Source organism: Python bivittatus, unplaced genomic scaffold, assembly GCF_059951505.1.
Source record: "Python bivittatus isolate LINGU-HERP-01145 unplaced genomic scaffold, Pbiv_v1 ctg000970_np1212, whole genome shotgun sequence".
Taxonomy (NCBI): Eukaryota; Metazoa; Chordata; class Lepidosauria; order Squamata; family Pythonidae; genus Python; species Python bivittatus.
In genome coordinates this window covers 777,155-793,913 of record NW_028277121.1, presented here as the reverse complement: position 1 = coordinate 793,913, position 16,759 = coordinate 777,155, and the positions used below count along the sequence as shown (strand labels likewise).

Genomic DNA, 16,759 nt, shown 5'->3' with positions numbered 1-16,759 from the left:
TGGCTTGCTCAGTGGGGTTTTTGTAAAGGGTGATCTAGTTTGGTAAATGCACCTGGCTAGCACTAAACTGGGAAGTGGCGGGGGGATTAAACTCCTTGGAGTTTAAAACAATCCTAAGGAGACTAATTTGAGAATAAGGGAATGAAAGGCAGCAGAGAAACCCTGCACCCACCCGAGTATATGGAAGCAAAACAGATTTTAAAAAACTAAACTAAGATGGGATATCAGGATTGTGGTGGTTTCCTTAGAGGTAGACAGGCTGGCAACCAGATACCTAACCATCACTTAGCACCACTCCAACAGAAGCATTAGTTCAGCACTGGGTCCAGTGTCTCTTCACAGCAGTTTTTTTTCCTCTATAGCTGGTTTTTCTTCATTATGAATCTAAAATGTGTTCCCTAAATGCCTTCTTTTTCAGTCCCCAAATCCACTGAGATTAACCCCCACCCAGCCTCAGTTAATACCAGTAGGGGTGTGACTGTGCCGTACTGCCCTCCTGCCGTACTGGCTCAGAGAAGAGAATTCAAAAGATAACACCCCATTTGCAGTAAACAAGATAACTTCCAATTGCAGTAGCTACAACAGAATCAAGCATTGGAAATGCTTCCTATCCAGTCCAGCTGAGTTTTGCATCGTGTCCAGACAAAATGGCCCTGAGCTCAGCCACATCCACAAGGGGACATCTGAATTGCCTGTTTTGGTTCGCTCACCAACCCCCTAAAATAAGCTATTCTGTGCATAGCTTGTGCATGGAATGTTCGTACTTCCCTAATACTCAAAAGTTTAAATTATACCCTGATAAAGTTATTTGTGTCGGTGTTTTTTTTTTAAATCCACATTTATATTTTACAGCCGAAACCAACTGGGGTATTAGGGGCAGTAAATAAACCTTTGTCTGCAACTGGAAGGAGACCATATATTCGAAACACAGGATCAGAAACTGGAAGCAATAATAGTGTAAATTCAGAGCTGAACTCTCCTACAGGAAACAGAACAAGGTACATGCTTCAGTAATATGGTTGAGGCGTTAAAATAGGCTTTTGTGTTAAAACAGTTTTTTTTCTCAGTATGAAACTGTACTGAAGTCACCTTAATTTTGAAAAGAAATACCTTTTCTATTGATGCCTTTTTTTTTAAACCTGATTGCAGAAATATAAGTAATATTTGAACTTCCTGATTCACCCTCTAATCATTGCATTGAATACAACTTCTTGGTTGAACGTACTATACAACAGAGCACATAAATACGGATACTTATGTATCTCGTGAATAAATAATATTCCTTTAATAATTGAAACTCACTAATTGAAACCTTTTTAATCTCCATTCTCCATAATTTCCATTCTCCAAACCTCATTATCATTTTGGGAGCAGTGAGTCCTGCCATTTAAGTATTTTCTATTACGTATCTCCCCTCCAGAAGTGTTGAACTGAAATTCCCAGCTAACTGGTTTGCCATTCCTGTTGTATTTCTACATACCTTGAGGGCACCTGGCATAGGGAAGCTTGCTTTAAATTGTTCTATACAGTTGCAGTATTTTATAGGGCTGTGCAGCCTTTCAGATTTGGAGGCAAAATGGTACTTTGGAGAGCACAAAGCAGTGCACGTGGCACCTGCATGCACCTCCTTAGACCAAATGCATCTTTTCCTGGAATCACGCTAGAGCTGCAGCCCCGGGAAAGACATGGCTGCTTTAAGGAAGGGCTGATAAGTACAACGTGGATGCTCGTGTGTGCTCCAGTCCACCTTTCCTCTTTTAATCTGCTGTACAACTCTAATATAACTCACATTGCCTACATAAAGAACGATGGTTACATAAGAGGAAATGTTCACTTTCATTTGTTAAAAATCTCAAAGGTAGACCAGACTAAGAGCACAGAAAGTTTATTTGGAATGCTTTCTAAACTCATTGAATTTGACAGTTAACTCCCAAAATAGCTGGCCAGCATTTCCTTGTTGATCACTTGGTTTCATAGTTACAAAGAAAAAGCAAGTGTACATTAATATTTTAAAAAATTGTCCAACAGAGAGCAGAGCTCAGACCTATCAGAGACTGGGGTCAGTGAAAATGATGAAAATCCAGTAAGAATTATTTCAGTCACTCCAACAAAAATAGAACCTGTAAAGAACAAGGTATGGACGAGATACTTCAAACTCATAATTTATTATTTAGCTAAACTGAGTAAAGAAACCATTAGAATTGCTGTTTTATGATACCGATTGTTCTGACAAATGGGAAAAAATGATGTTAAATATGAGATTGATAGACTTGTTAGTGCACATGAAGTAGGATTATGAATGTGCTCGTTATGCCAGCATATAATAATTAAGCAATACATGTTGTGTCCATAATGTTTGCAGTTTGGTAAATTAATTTATTTTAAGTATAAAATATGAACCAGCAAGCCATAGGATGTAGAAACTGGACATAGATCAGAGAGATTCTGGTCAGTTCCTTGATCAGCCATAAAGCCCACTCACTGTGGGCCCCTCTCCCCCTCCCACTCTCCCACTTCCCACTTACTGTGATGACAACACGGGTTGAGGGAGCATCACGTGTGCTGCCCTCTTGAACACCCTGTAGGAAAGACAAGATAAAAATATAGTTTAAATGTAGTACTTGGATAGAACTCTTTAAACTGGATTCAGTATAAGTTTTAAGATCAGAGAGACTAATTAAAAATAACTTGGGTTTCTCATTTGCCCAAATGTAATAGAGGACTACAAAGAGTCTTGCACAGTCAGTAGATTGCATAGGCAGGATTGCCTCTTCCTGTTGCCGTTAAAGGAACAGTATGTGAGGTCCAGCACTTGGATCCGTGCTTGGACATTTTGGAACCCTCTTCAAAGCTGTTGACTTTTCATTCTGAGGTGTCCAAGTAATGACTTATGTATTTTATAAACAAACTCTTAGGGCATGATGTAGAGATGAGAAATCCCATTTGCAACAATAAATCCCCTTGGATTAATTACTTTGTGATGTTCTCAAGGTAGTTGTTGTTGCCAGTAGCCTTGAAAATGTATTTCAGAAGTGCAAGCTGATTAAAACAGATACAATCTTTACCTGAATTTTAGCCACTCAGCTGACAAAAAAGTAAGTCATTTTCTTCCCCAGGAGATTAATTCTGATCAGACACCACAAGGAAATGTCAGTGCTGATCGGGGCAAAAAAAGAATCACGACAGCAGCCGGAACAGAGAATTTTCATCAAAAAGCAGAAGAAAAGAAAACAGATGAAACGGGTCAGCCTGCTCCTCCCAAACCCCGGAGAGGACGTCCACCCAAGTCTGAATCTCAGGGCGGCACAGCAAAAGGTGCTGAAATGAGTAAACCCTCTGGACGAGGGCGGAAAAGGGCAGCACCAACTCAAGAAGGTCCAGGGGGCTTGGAGGCAAGTAACGCCAAGGCACCAAAGCAGCAAGAGGCCGCAAAAAAACCAGTCCCGGCACAGAGACAGATTGATCTGCAAAGGTAAACACACGCTGGTTTATTGTCCTGAGGGCTAACCAGTGAAGTACATAGTCTGCTGGCTTTAGCCCTCACTGGTTTTGTTAGGGGAGAAAAACTGGTTATTAGTCTGTGATTTTAGCTCTGGGACAGCTTTTTACCTTTCTTACTATGTGCTCTGTGTCTCCCTACCACCCTTCTCTTCCTGCTGAATTCTACCCAGACACAATGCTACAATTTTATTGTTTGTTATCTTATCTGAACACTCTCCTGTGTTCAGTTACTTAGAATCATCCGAGGTTTTGTAATGACATAGTTGTTAGTATGCAGTAAAAAAAGTGTATCACTAATACTTAGATCCTTTGGATAAAAGCAACCTTCATGGTTTTTTCAAGTCTAACATCAGAGTCAGGGGGCTGTATCTAATTTAACATCAGCAGAAGAAACAGGTGAAGTTGTAATATTACACTAGTAGGTCCAATTGTGTTGACCACCCATGTTGTGGGAATCTGATACTGCAACTCATATTGTAGCCATGCACAAATCAAAGTGTATTTCTGCTTAATTGCTGTCCCATTGGGTGGAGTAGGATTCACACCAGTGCCATGATCTTATGACATACAGTGCATAAAGTAAGGAAGCAGAATTTCTCTTCTCATTTAAAAGTTTGCATTCATTCTCGCCAGCAATGGCAGCTGCTGTGAAATACTGTAGATTACAAAGTGATAAGGGGCTTTTAAGAATGTACATTATCAGAAACAAGAGAGATTATCCTACAAACTTGTTTTTGCACTTTTAAAACTTTATTTCCCCCATAAGCACTCCCATTCAAAATGCTAAGGATCTGGTAATCTTTTGTTCACCTAAGCTGTTGTCTTCTACGCATAAGTCAAGACACAAATGACTCAAAGCAAGAGAGGAATCTCAAATCTCTGTTGCCATTAGCAGGACATTTGCCTATGTCCAATTCCTTGGTGAATTAAATGCACAAAGTCAATGTTTACTGATTCCCTAATATCCTCACCAGAGATTATTGCCAGTATCTCTTTATATCTGAAGTTGGGCTGGGTATCAATGTTGCAGTATCTCAACCCAAGTAAGTTGTACCTTGTGATTCCCTCAAAAGCAGTTTAAAGCTTGCTGTAGCAGTCTTATCAAGCACATGTATACATGTCTGTAAAACACACTTGTAGTTTTTAAAAACCTGGAAATATCTCATGTGAGCCTACTTAGATTTCAGTTTTGAAAAACAGAAATTAACTGTGCTCAACTGTGAATGAAAGACAGAACTTTGTTCCCATATGATATTGCCATTCTAACATTTTTCAGAAGCCAGGTGCTGGGCAGTGATGGAGATTCAGTGTTGGAGATAGAGTCAAGTCCAGGATATTCTCCAAGTGAAATGGATCTTTTTAAGCTTTGTGAGAGCAGCCAGGACGACACTGAGGATACAGATCTAACAGAGGGAGGCTTTCTGAAGGTGCACCAGGCAGCTTATTCAGGGCTACGTTGTTGGTCATTAAAGTCTGAATGCTGGAAGGAGATGATGACAATTGTTAGAAATAACGGCTATCATGATTCTCTTGTTACAACATCTTACAAATTTAGCTAACTTAGATAATGAAAGTTGGTAAACCAGAAATACATGATACCATCCTCCCCTTTGTTTGACTTGACTTGGCTTCTGAATGACTTTAGATTCGCGGTGGTTAGGCTTTCACAAAACATTGCAGAGTGAATTTCAGCAACAAGCTGCCGTCAGAGATCAATTTTTTGTCTTCTATAATACAGGTCTGATATAAAAACCTAAGCTAGCAATGCAGACTTAGCGTGTATCTTCAGAAGTCTCACCGTGCTAAATAGGGTTTAGCAATCCAATACTTACACCAGTTTCCCCCAGTCTGAATGGGGGTTTTCCACTGCAGTTCCAACGCATCCGAAGTCTCACCCAGGTTGAGAAGAGCTCACGCAGAGACTGCAGCCCTTATTGTAACCAGTCAAATATAATAACACTTGAGCTTTATGGACTCCCAATTCAATGGATTTTAATGCAACAAACAAAATGTTAGGTTAGGCTTCACCCCAAGTAATGGAGTTTGTTGTTTCTGAAGCACTCAAAAAATTGACATAATTTGTCATTCGTGCAAATGCAAATTGTGTAAGTAATGTCACTTACATATATTCAAATTAAATAGACATTTGGCTCTAATGGACACCCCTCCTCCTGCTTCCCTTCACCCCCACCCCGATCCATACAATTGATGTTTTACTGTAGGTCCTTCAAGATGATTAAAGTTAATTTTTGAACTGAATGATCTTCTGAGTTTAACCTATTTTTTCCCTCCTTCACAAGGTAAAAAGAAAGCTTTCTCGCAAAAGGAAGAGAGGAGGGCCAAATGAAGGCATGCTCCAAGCTTCTGCAAAACCCAAGAAACTTCCTGTATAGGAACTGAAAATACTTCAGATCATACAGCTTTCAGCTCTGAAAACAGAAGGAAAACTCTGCTTCCCTTTCAGATAAAATTAATCTGCAGAAACTCTTGAGAGAGGCTAAAAGCATCTGTACTTATTTCCCCAGAGACTTTTTTATGAAAAGTCAATAATTAAGCAAATTGCTTAACACTTAATTCCAGTTTCTGCACATCTGGAGTTTAAAAGTGTTTTACTCCATTAATTTTCATGCTGCATTTTTTTTTTAAGAAAGTCAGAGAGAGGTCCTTACAGCATTGTTAAAAATTCGCATACCTGTAATTGGGTATTAACCCATCTTCTTTTTTCAAGAAAAAGTAGAAGCCTACTGAATGAATTTTAATCTGAGACATAAAAACAAAACTGAATTCTCATCTGCTTTCATTTTAAAGACTTATGTATAATTTTTTTCCAGCAAAATAAGATGTACAGATTTTGGTTCCTGCTTTGAGAAGTCACATAGTGGCAATTTTTATACATGTTGCTTTCTGACTTTTATCAAGAGTGGGAGACTAATCATTTGATGATTGATTTTCAAGTAGACATTTCATCTTTTTTAATTTTCCCCTCCATTTTAGTTTAATATAAGTTGCAATAAATGTACATATTGTTCGTTTTATAAAAACATATATCACTTCTAAGTGGGTTTACTCCTGTGGTTTTGTTGGAATATTCTAAATCTAAATGGAGTAAAGTCATCCCAGCATTTGATTTTATAATGTTTGTCACCAGATTTTTATTATTGATGTAAAAAATCAATTTTTAAAAATATTGGATTTTTGGCAGCTTTGTAAGGAACATTGAAAACGTTTAGGGTTGCTCTCAATTTTAAGCATTGTGCTGATTGAAACTAAGTCTGTTCTACGTTTTCCTTCCTGACCCATCTCATTTTTTTTTAACATTTAATTTAGAAAACTTGCATCAATATTGATTTTTTTCCTGGCATTGTTCAGCATACAGTGTACACTTTTAAGTACACGCGATCATATTTAAGTTTGTTGCATAAAATAAATGCTTCTAGGTGTCATTTGGTATCTTTCTGCTTTCCCCCAATTGCACACAACAGTTTTTCTGACCTGTATGCACCGCTGCCTAAACATTGATCTAGCACAAAAACCATTGGCCGCTTTCAAGGAGCATAATGTGGAATGGCAGCCCAGTTAAGAACCCCTCGGTCTGCCGGATTACGGTCTAGAGCTAGGCAGGAGAAGTGAAGGTGAAAGTTACTCAGCATCCCTCACTAGCTGTCCAACTTCCTTGATGGATAACACAACCTCGAAAGATTGCAGCACAAACAGAATCTCAGCTGGCATTTGCCAGCGCAAAACCATTTCAGGCCTCTGGAATGGTCAGAAAGGTCCAATAGTCAGGTACCTCAAGGTGCCAAAATGGCAGAATAGTAAAGGAACGGAGGATGTCGTCAGGGAGTCTTTCTAAGCTTTGAACTTATTTAAGCAGAAATTTGTTCGTTTTTTACTTGCATCACTACCTGTCTGTACCAAAATAATAATGCCTTTGAATTTTAAAAATGTAGCCGCCAAGGTAAGCTGTTGTCAATTCCTTACCGTTATAGTTTGTACTCAGATTATTTTTAACCAATTTTCATGAAATGTTGAAAGGGAGGTAGTTGAAAAATTAGATTGGCCACTTTTATTTTGAACTACTTTATCTGTAGAAAATGTGGAGCCAAATGTTGATAAAGCTGCACTGTTATGCATAAAGTGGTGTAGAAGGAGCTTCTTTGTGACAATGAAATCCAAAAACACAGTCGGAACCATTAGATCTCAAAAAAGACAGTACTGTTATTTTGTCGTCATAATAATGAAGACTTTACAACTTCATACTACCCTCAATTCTTCACCACATCAGGTCTTTTTACATTGTGTGTTTTAGAACTACGTTAACAAATTCTCTTGAAGATAAGCTGGGGCAAAGTGATAGAGATTCATTACCATGTTACAGAGATGATCGTTTACGTCTTTCCCTGAAATTCTAATACAATTTAAACCAATCCAAAAAAATGGAGGTTTTATATGTGCACACACAAATGATGCAATGAGTAAAGACTGTATATCAGTTGAAGATTTAGAAAGCTGTATCTGACTCATGTCTTCTCTAAATGTTTTAAAATTCAATCATCTTGTTACCACAGACATTCTCCGTAAGATTCCATTCAGTGACACTAAATATCTTTGATTTTATTGTGATGAGATATTTCAGACATTATCACCATAAATAATTACAGTAGAGAATGCAGAATTAAAATGATAAGTTACTATGAGCCATTTTATACCATGGGTCATTTGCGGCATGGCGGATGAAGATAGCATTGGCGTTGTCTGAGAGATGTTTTGGAGCATTCCCTCGTTAAGCTGAAAGATGTTTCCTAGGAGAATTTGAAACTATTCATTCTGCTCTGGATTCTCTATTTTAAAAGTTTATCATGATAATGATTTTCAGTAAACGAAGGTATACTTTAGAAGAAACAAGTATCAAAGACTCTCTTTTTATTCTAGTTCCCTTCCAGCACCCTATAAGATTTGTTCATGCCACTTCAGATTGCTCAGCACCCCCTTCCTATCCCCCAAACTCTCCTCAGCTTTCAAGCCCATCATCCACAAGTTCACTTTTTTCCCTCCTTGACATGGGTGCCTGGAAACATTTAACAGGAGTAGCTGTGAACTCATCAGTGTCTGTTGACACCACATTGTGGGTCTCAAGCCTATGAAGTTGGTCACCCCATAGTAACACAGAAAAATTATGTATGCAGGCCATCTTCTACAATTGGTCTCCATTCTGAGTAATCCTGATCAGGATGCAGGCTGTGTGAACTTGATGGGCACTTCCTTTCTCTGGGGATCTTCCATCGGGGATCAGTGACTCATTGATTGTTGTCAGCTTAAAACAATATCAGCAAAGCAATAAAAATAGCATAGGATGCAAATCTGAAACAGCTATTTCCTTAAACACCTCTCCATCTGATTTGTAAACAGACCTAGCTAACTTTGGGCTTTGTTTTAGGGACAAAAAGTGGATTATAATGTTCCGTATGTAAACATCCTCACTATTGCTTTGAGGAGAAGACATATTTTCTGAACTTGCAGCAGTCTTCTAGCATAACATGGGCAGTGAATTCAATTTTGTGCATTCTCCACCATTCATTAAGTGCCAGCCTGGCACTACAGGAGCAACGTTGAAATGGTAGAGATGTTAGAAGGTGCAGTGGGCCTTTGTGCCCAGCGCTGGGCCAAATGCAACTTCCTGTTTGCATTGGGGTCTTTGAGACTTAATACAATCTAAAATATTAATTACAAGGAAGATGTATGCATTCCAAAGCTCCCTTATTTATTTTTAGCTCTTGACAAAAAAGGAAAAGCAAAACAAAAAACCCTAAAGCAATGTTATAGTTTGGCTTGCTGGCTACCTTTTTTCTCAGCCACCTGTTTAGAACTTCACAAAACATTAAGATGTATTCAGCGGTTTCATTCCAGGTAAGGTCAAACTGATAAATCTCCATGCCCTGAGACTCTTGAGGGCTTCTATTCTAGAAACATTGAAATCACCCATTACGTTAGCTTTATTGTGCCTATTCTGTTTCCTCGGAGACTGAGTAGCATCACAAGGAGAGTTATTACAGTTCGGATGTGGGCCACTTGAGCACCGCTGTTCTCAAAATACAGAACGGTTTGAGCACAGAATGGTTTACACATCCCTGAGAAAGCGCATTAGAAAAACGGGAATGGAGAAGTAGCTGTAGTAGCAGAACTGATGCGTGTGCACGTAATTCTAACTGCCTAACTGATTTGATTTTGCTTGTTTTGGTGAGGATCTTACTCTAGAAAATAAGTTTGCTCCCTTTTTGGAGATATTTAGAGCATACAGGCTTGACATTTATTGATCCTGTCATGACTGATCTTCTAGCCCTCTGCTTAATACCTTGTCAGTTTTAACAATTTAAATATATATAATTAGTGAAGAAGTGTCTACTGAAAGAGGACTACTGCCTATAGGAAATCTCCCTAGCTATAGATACCCATCCTTTATTGAACTTCAGTCCTTTTGAAGTACAGTAATAAGTCAGACAAACTTAGACCTGTTTGTTCTGACCAGACAAGTTGTGGTTCCTTTGGCCCTTAATAACTAATCTTAACCCTAAAAGCCTCCTGTTCTGCTTTGTAAGACCCTGAAAGCTGGTTATAGTTTGTTAAAATAGTGTTAAGAGTAGCAGGACAAATTAGGATATTTTACCTACGATTCACTCAGGAGAAACCCAGAGCATTCCAAATTCCTTTTGGATTTTATTTTCTGGACTACTGTACATCTTTTAGAACTTACTGCTCAGATCTCGGATATAGCTGTTGCAGTAAAGTAAACTGCAGCACATTCGGCTGCTGAACACCCTTGGTTAAGTTTCTCTTCAGTTCTCCCACAAACATGCAAATACATCTTTCTTCAGTTTCCCCCAGAAGACCCTGCTTCAGTACTGCTAAAGCAATTTCCAATTTCAAGATCACCATGACAAAGCTTGGGATGTTGCACCAGACCGAATGTTTTATATGATTTTCAGTAATCCTGTATGAAATGCATGGTAAATCTTACTGAACCTACATATTTCAAATTGTAGGTATTTTAGGATGAGAACATGTTAGTCTGGCAGCAAAAAATGAGTCTGGTAGTGCCTTTTCCAACTTTTAATTTTATTAAAAGGCATATTTGAAATGAACAGAACTTTTTCTCAACCAATAATTAAGTCACCAGTCTCATTCATTCTTTGCTCTCCAAATGTCCCAATCACTTTTCCTGTATTCTCTCATCCCATTCCCATCCATATCTTGATGTTAGCTAAATGAATTTTTCCCCTTTGCATCACATTCATTTCGAATGCTATTCAGTTTTTCCGAGAACTCATTCCTGCTTCCACTATCACAATTGTTAAATATAAGCTGTCACTGATTTAGAGATTCCTACTTTTTATTTTTTTTAATTTTATGAATTCCACCAATTCATGCTTTGGACCTTTTATTTTAGATCTTTCATTCATAAGCCTATACTTTCACCTCTACCTATATTCATCAACTCCACAAGATTGTCCACTTTCATTCAGACCTCCTACAAGCTTCCCTTTCTTGCTTTCAGACAGTTAAATTTCATGTTGTTGCCATTTTTTTGTTCAAAGTCACAAGCTTCCATACCCTATGATCATCATTAGAGGAGCCCAGATATTAGTTCCATCACCCCTCGTGACTTTGATTGATCAAGGCTTTTGCATGTTTTTTTTTAGTAAGAGACCAGCCTGAGCCACATTCCTGCCAGACTGAGCATTCCTGCCTATCAGTAAGGATGGTACTAGACAGTTGGGCACGCTTTAACCATTATGTCACAAGCACAACCAAATCCCCATTTTTTCCCCAAAGGATGCTCGGTCTTCTATTCAGCTAGGATCTCTAAGCCCTTCAAGCCACCCTACTATTGCCCATATCCTACTGACCAGAAGTATTTAAAACATTGATTTTCTGTGTCACTTCAATATTTGACTATAAAGTAATTGTTAAATACCCAGCAGCTTTCAATGGCAACTAGTTCTTATTTGGCTCAGAGCTTGGAACAAATTTCAAGTTTATGATAAGGTTTTACTACTGCAGTAATTTATTCAAAGGCAGCACCTACTCGACTATTCTCAGAAAAGCTAAACAAGTTCAGGCCTCATTAATATTTGGATGAGGGACAGCACAAAGTCCAAGTCCTGTAGGTTACACTGAGAAATTGACAAATATCACAGAAGGCAATAGTAAACCACTGTATTGTTGCCCAGAAAAACAGAGACATGTCAATAAAGTCACCAGTAGTGGAATCTGAATGAGATTTTTCCTGTTATATTGCCAAATAGAATTTTACCAAACTGCATATAAATGAGCCATAGAGAATTTGCTGTCTTTTAAAATACATAGGTGTTTGAAGCCACTGAATAAGGAAGCATGAAAAACAACTGTGCCCCAAATTCATTTAGGCATTTGTTCCTTAAAAATACCCTTTAAGAAATGCTTAACTAGTTCTACATCTGCACCTTTATGTTAAAGTTACACTTCGTTGGCAACTTTTTATATTACAACACAATTGATAATGATGCATTACCTCCACCCAGTAATTTATTGGCACAAAATAAGATGAAAAAGCTTTCAGGAAACATGCATTTATTGTTAAGCATTTGCAATGGAAATCAACATTTTTAAAATGCGTATTTATTTTAAAAAAGTGTGTACAAAAGTGTTGTGTAGCTTTTATTCTCAACAAACACACCAACGCTATATTCCAGCCCACCAATGGCTTACAATGAAGTGAAATGCTAATTAAGCACTTCCTACAAGTATCCTTTGTTGTCTTGGTCAGGGAAAAATCCCAAACCGGGATGGAAAATAAATAGATGAGTCAAGATCTTCCACCCTACCACTTTGTTTCAGAGAGATGCCCTCACTAGTGATCTAGAGCACCATATTGCAGATTTTAAAATGGGCTCTTGCAGGACTTTTTATCTTGTTAGCATTTTAATGGCTACTTGTTGAACCACTGGGCAGATTCTCCCCTCTCTACACGCCCATTACTACAGAGCAGGTGATTTAACCAAAATGAGGTCTATTATCTTTCAGGAATGGATTCAGAACTGTTTAGAATAAAATAAATAAGGTAAGGTCACTTGAACATAAAGCTCTAACAGCTGAAAATGGAGGGAAAGTAGTTCTACAAACCAGTTCATGAAAATAGGTATCACACCACATCCCTTCAATTGCATTGGGAATAGAAGAATCTGCTGGATTTGCTAAAGTCATATCTGAGCAGGACAACTGAACTGATGCCTCCGTAGAGATCTTGCAAGTAGCACTTCGCATACTCTTCCGTGCAAAATCTCTATCCAAGACTTGTTAGAGAGCGCTTTATTTCTTGCTTCCATTTCCTATATGATTTGTGCCGTTACTGGGCCAAGGGCCTTTTGTACAGAGCAAGTCCAACAAGCAATGGGCTTCACACTTGTGTCATTATTTGGTTTCCCAATGAAAACAAGCAAGCCTTCAAATTAATCTGTTGAGCCCAACAAGTCCATTTCCAAACACGCTCCAGTGGCTGCTAAGTCCCATTGGCTGTAAGAAGTGCCATTGGCAAAAGAAGTGTGCCTCTCTGCAATTACATTATAAAATATGAGCAACAGGTTGGTGCTGCCTTTTCCAAAACAGGATGCTAATTCTGTCTTGACTAATAAGCACAGGGTTTGCATAGTTTACTCACATTGCAGCAATTCTGTTTATTTGAAGACTATTCCTTTCATTTACTCCAGCTGCAATTTTGTACCTCAGTTATTTCCCAAATGAAGCACAAGGAAAAAAAAAAAGCATAATATAAACCTGATAGCTTTCAACAAAATACTAAGCACTGCTGAAAAAAATGTGCCTCTGATTACAGATCAGCTGGAATGGGGAAACTTTATTTGTAACAGTAGTACATTACTCCACACCTAGAACAAAATCTTGTAATAGGGAAAGAGGAGCTTGTCTTCCATTAGGAGTTTTTGGAAACTAACCGTATGATGTATCTGTGCACTTACTAAGATCTGTTGAGGACTCTGGGAAGAGCATCTTTTCTGAATTACCAATTGATTGCAACTGTCTTTTGGAATGTTTTCCAAAGGAGAATCCTGCATCACTGTAGAGCCAGAGCTGGACAGGGCAGTCTAGCCCAGGGCTGTGTTCCATGCAGGGTAAATTAGAACAACATTGTGTGGACCAGATGAATTATGCAGCAGTTCCTTTACTGCATAGGCACATGCCATATCTAAAAGGTTGCTCAATTTATATTTTAGAATTGTTTAAAAAATGAAAATCTGGTCAATGTTAATCATTTCCAAGTTATTACTACCTGCAATTAGATTTCCTGACAGCATTTTTACCTATTCAGCTCAACTGCCTTCCAAGCCCAACACAAATATCTTTACTGACTCTTTTGTAGATCAACATAGCTCTTCCTTTCCCCTCAGAAACTTCCACCCACTTAGTTTTGATTGAACCACTAGGGAAACCTTGTACTTCTACAATTTCCATATAAATTTGCTCTTTGTCTTCCAATGCTCACATTCTTATGCGTAAGTTAAAGTTAGGCCGAAATTATCGCTGTAGGCAAGGGAACAGCTTCATAGTGATGTGTGTGTGTGTGTATGTGTGTGTGTATATATATATATATATACACACACACATATGTGTGTGTGTGTGTATACACACACACACACATACATCATGAGCACCCTATATGTATATATGTGTATGTATATGTATGTATGCATGTGTATGTATGTGTGTATATATATACACACACACACACATATATATATACACACACACCATGAGCACCCTTCCTGCATTCAAAGCCTTTCTAGTTTCATTTGACACAATCACAGAATTTTCCCTAGAAAGATTATCTAAATGTAAAAGCAGAAGACATTTTATCCCAACTAACTACTTCCAAGTTCTTTCTTTTACTAATGTGCAAAGAACAAGGAAAAATGTAATCTATTCGGCATTTACACAATTACCACCAGGGTAAATAATATTGTGGATGAGCTCATCAAAATATAGTCCATTAAAAAAACACAAACACAAATGGCAGATTGCCAGGGTTATATTTGCCCCAGCTAGTATTTAACAAAAATGTTGAGCAGCAACAATTCGTTTAAAAAAAATAAATATCAAGGAAATACCAAAAAAAAAAAAAAGAGGAGAGTCACATTTCCTTTGGCATCTGCCAGTGATTTACATGACTGTAAGATAAACCACACAATCACTGAATGCAGAAATGGGATGTGAAAAAAAATCAGTGCTTCATATTGCACAGGTAACTACTATATTCTGTGTCCTAACATCTGAAACTACAGGTAACTTGGATATCTTGCAGAAAAGAACCCTGCATGCCCATCTCTATTTCTCATTATTTTCTTACAGTAATGTAACATGACAGGTCAGCAAAAACCATGAGTAGCCCATTGCCTGTTCTTCAATTAAAACATGGATTAATGTAAACATTTCTATCTACAGTACATAAGAATCGGACTGAGGAAAACAATTTGATATGCTCCAAATGTACCACTGCATTTTGCTCAGAAGAATTCTCAGGGCACCTCTGAAATATTCCGTCTTTCAACAAAAAGTATGTGTTTTGGACTTATAGAAAACTAACAATCTGAAGAGTTCAGATCTCTCAGAATGAATACAAAGATACACTGTATGTACAGTTGTTTTAGCAGGAACAGTCATCCTGGAGAAACTACTACTGGCATTTAACATATATGTACAGTAAAAAAACCAACAAGATTTCCAAATGTCAGCTAGGGAAAAATGCACACAAGCGGGTCTTTTACAACCCTTTATAAGCAACTGCTATTTGAAATTATGTCCCAAAAGCTGACTGCGTCACAGCATACGCTAGAGAAAAGGGGTGGCATTCTCAGTGTTAACAGAGACCCAGTTCTTTTCAGTGAATTCATTCTAGCCAGAATTTATTGAAAGAGGTTTGATTTCTGCATAAGAAATAAAAGAGCAGCTCCACTGGTTTGTGCTATGTCCAAATATACCAAACCTTTATACAATTGTGTAGAAATTACAATGGTGGAAACACTTTTACTGGTTATTCAAAATATACCACATGAAGTGGAAAACTAGGCTAGATGGCACAGATACCCACAGATTCCGGAGAGGTCCTGGTGTGATTATTGCAACTGTGCGTGCAGCTGAAGGGGGGCTGGGAGCAAGGAGGACATTCAGGATCGTTACTCCTAAAGTGGTGAAAATAGCGGAGTAGGCCATCGTTTTTGAGTTTTGAGCCCATCTGGAAAACTTTAGGTAAAAAGTTACAAGAAGGAATGCTCCGGTACTTCAAATGGTGCTCTGTTCAGTTCACCCTACTTGCTTAAATTGTCTATGTAAAGTACAAGCATGCAAATATAAGGTCAGTCCACAGGCATGTAGGATCCATATTAAAAACGGTAAGGGAGCTGGGATGAGTGACAACGATTGATGATTACAGACACAATCTGATGTGTTCTGAATAAAGTCAAAATCCTGATGCAAATTCCTGCTAGTCTTGGTCACACTGCTAACACTACAGTAGGCAAGTTGTCCCCATCGTTTTAGCCAAGCTCAAGGAATTTACAATATTTAATAAGAAAAAAAATTAAAGTATTTCCCCCTTTCTTAAATTTACACAGACGTTTAATTAGCTTTATTTACAGAGCAGTTTGTCAGTCTCCAATAGTGCCTAGATAGCATCAGGCAAGAATGCCAGTTTTAAAAGAGAATCTATATCGAAACCTAAAAAGAAGAGATGGTGACGCTCCTCAAGAAGGGGCAAGCTGGGCTACCGAAGCAGTTTTCAGCACATGGCTCAGTTACTCAGAAGTAGTTCTGTTGCTGTCTCTACATCCCATGATTTTGATGACAAGGCCACTATTACTGCATTCTGCAAAAAGACAACAAGTGACTTGTGTCAGAAGGTGCACCTACACAAACTCAATTCAGCATGGCACTATTTTATTTTATTTATTTATTTATCTACTGATCATATTTATATGGCCGCCCACCTCACAAAAAAGTGACTCTGGACGGTGTACACTAACGGAAAGCACACACATGACAACTGCTAAATTGAAGCAAGACACTTAACAAAGAACCGCGTAGTGACTGCAGTTCCCTGAAATTTCACAAAGAGCAGAACATTGTTACTTAAGGCATAATATAACAATCTTCCAATAGAAGCTCCCACACAAAAGAAAGCAATTCTGGATCTTAAGGAAGCAGATTTTACCCA

At 38.2% G+C, this 16,759-nt stretch overlaps 2 protein-coding genes across 4 annotated transcripts in view; one reads left to right on the top strand and one right to left on the bottom strand.

Annotated features, from left to right (window-relative positions):
- The window catches only part of PDS5A (PDS5 cohesin associated factor A), a 70,494-nt gene extending 63,936 nt beyond the window's left edge, over positions 1-6,558 (top strand). Inside the window, exons 30-34 of one of the 3 annotated variants that reach the window (XM_088131215.1) lie at positions 853-998; positions 2,029-2,134; positions 3,117-3,472; positions 4,778-4,928; positions 5,802-6,558. In XM_088131215.1, coding sequence (XP_087987341.1) covers positions 853-998; positions 2,029-2,134; positions 3,117-3,472; positions 4,778-4,928; positions 5,802-5,894 — 852 coding nt within the window. In that variant the 3' untranslated portion in view covers positions 5,895-6,558. Of the gene's footprint in view, positions 1-852; positions 999-2,028; positions 2,135-3,116; positions 3,473-4,777 lie in introns of all 3 variants that reach the window. The other 2 variants (XM_088131216.1, XM_088131214.1) reach the window with 2 other exon arrangements.
- Positions 6,559-13,287: 6,729 nt separating this feature from the next.
- UBE2K (ubiquitin conjugating enzyme E2 K) overlaps positions 13,288-16,759 on the bottom strand; it is a 32,133-nt gene continuing 28,661 nt past the window's right edge. The window contains exon 7 of the mRNA XM_088131217.1: positions 13,288-16,411. Coding sequence (XP_087987343.1) covers positions 16,337-16,411 — 75 coding nt within the window. The 3' untranslated portion in view covers positions 13,288-16,336. The remainder of the gene's footprint in view (positions 16,412-16,759) is intronic.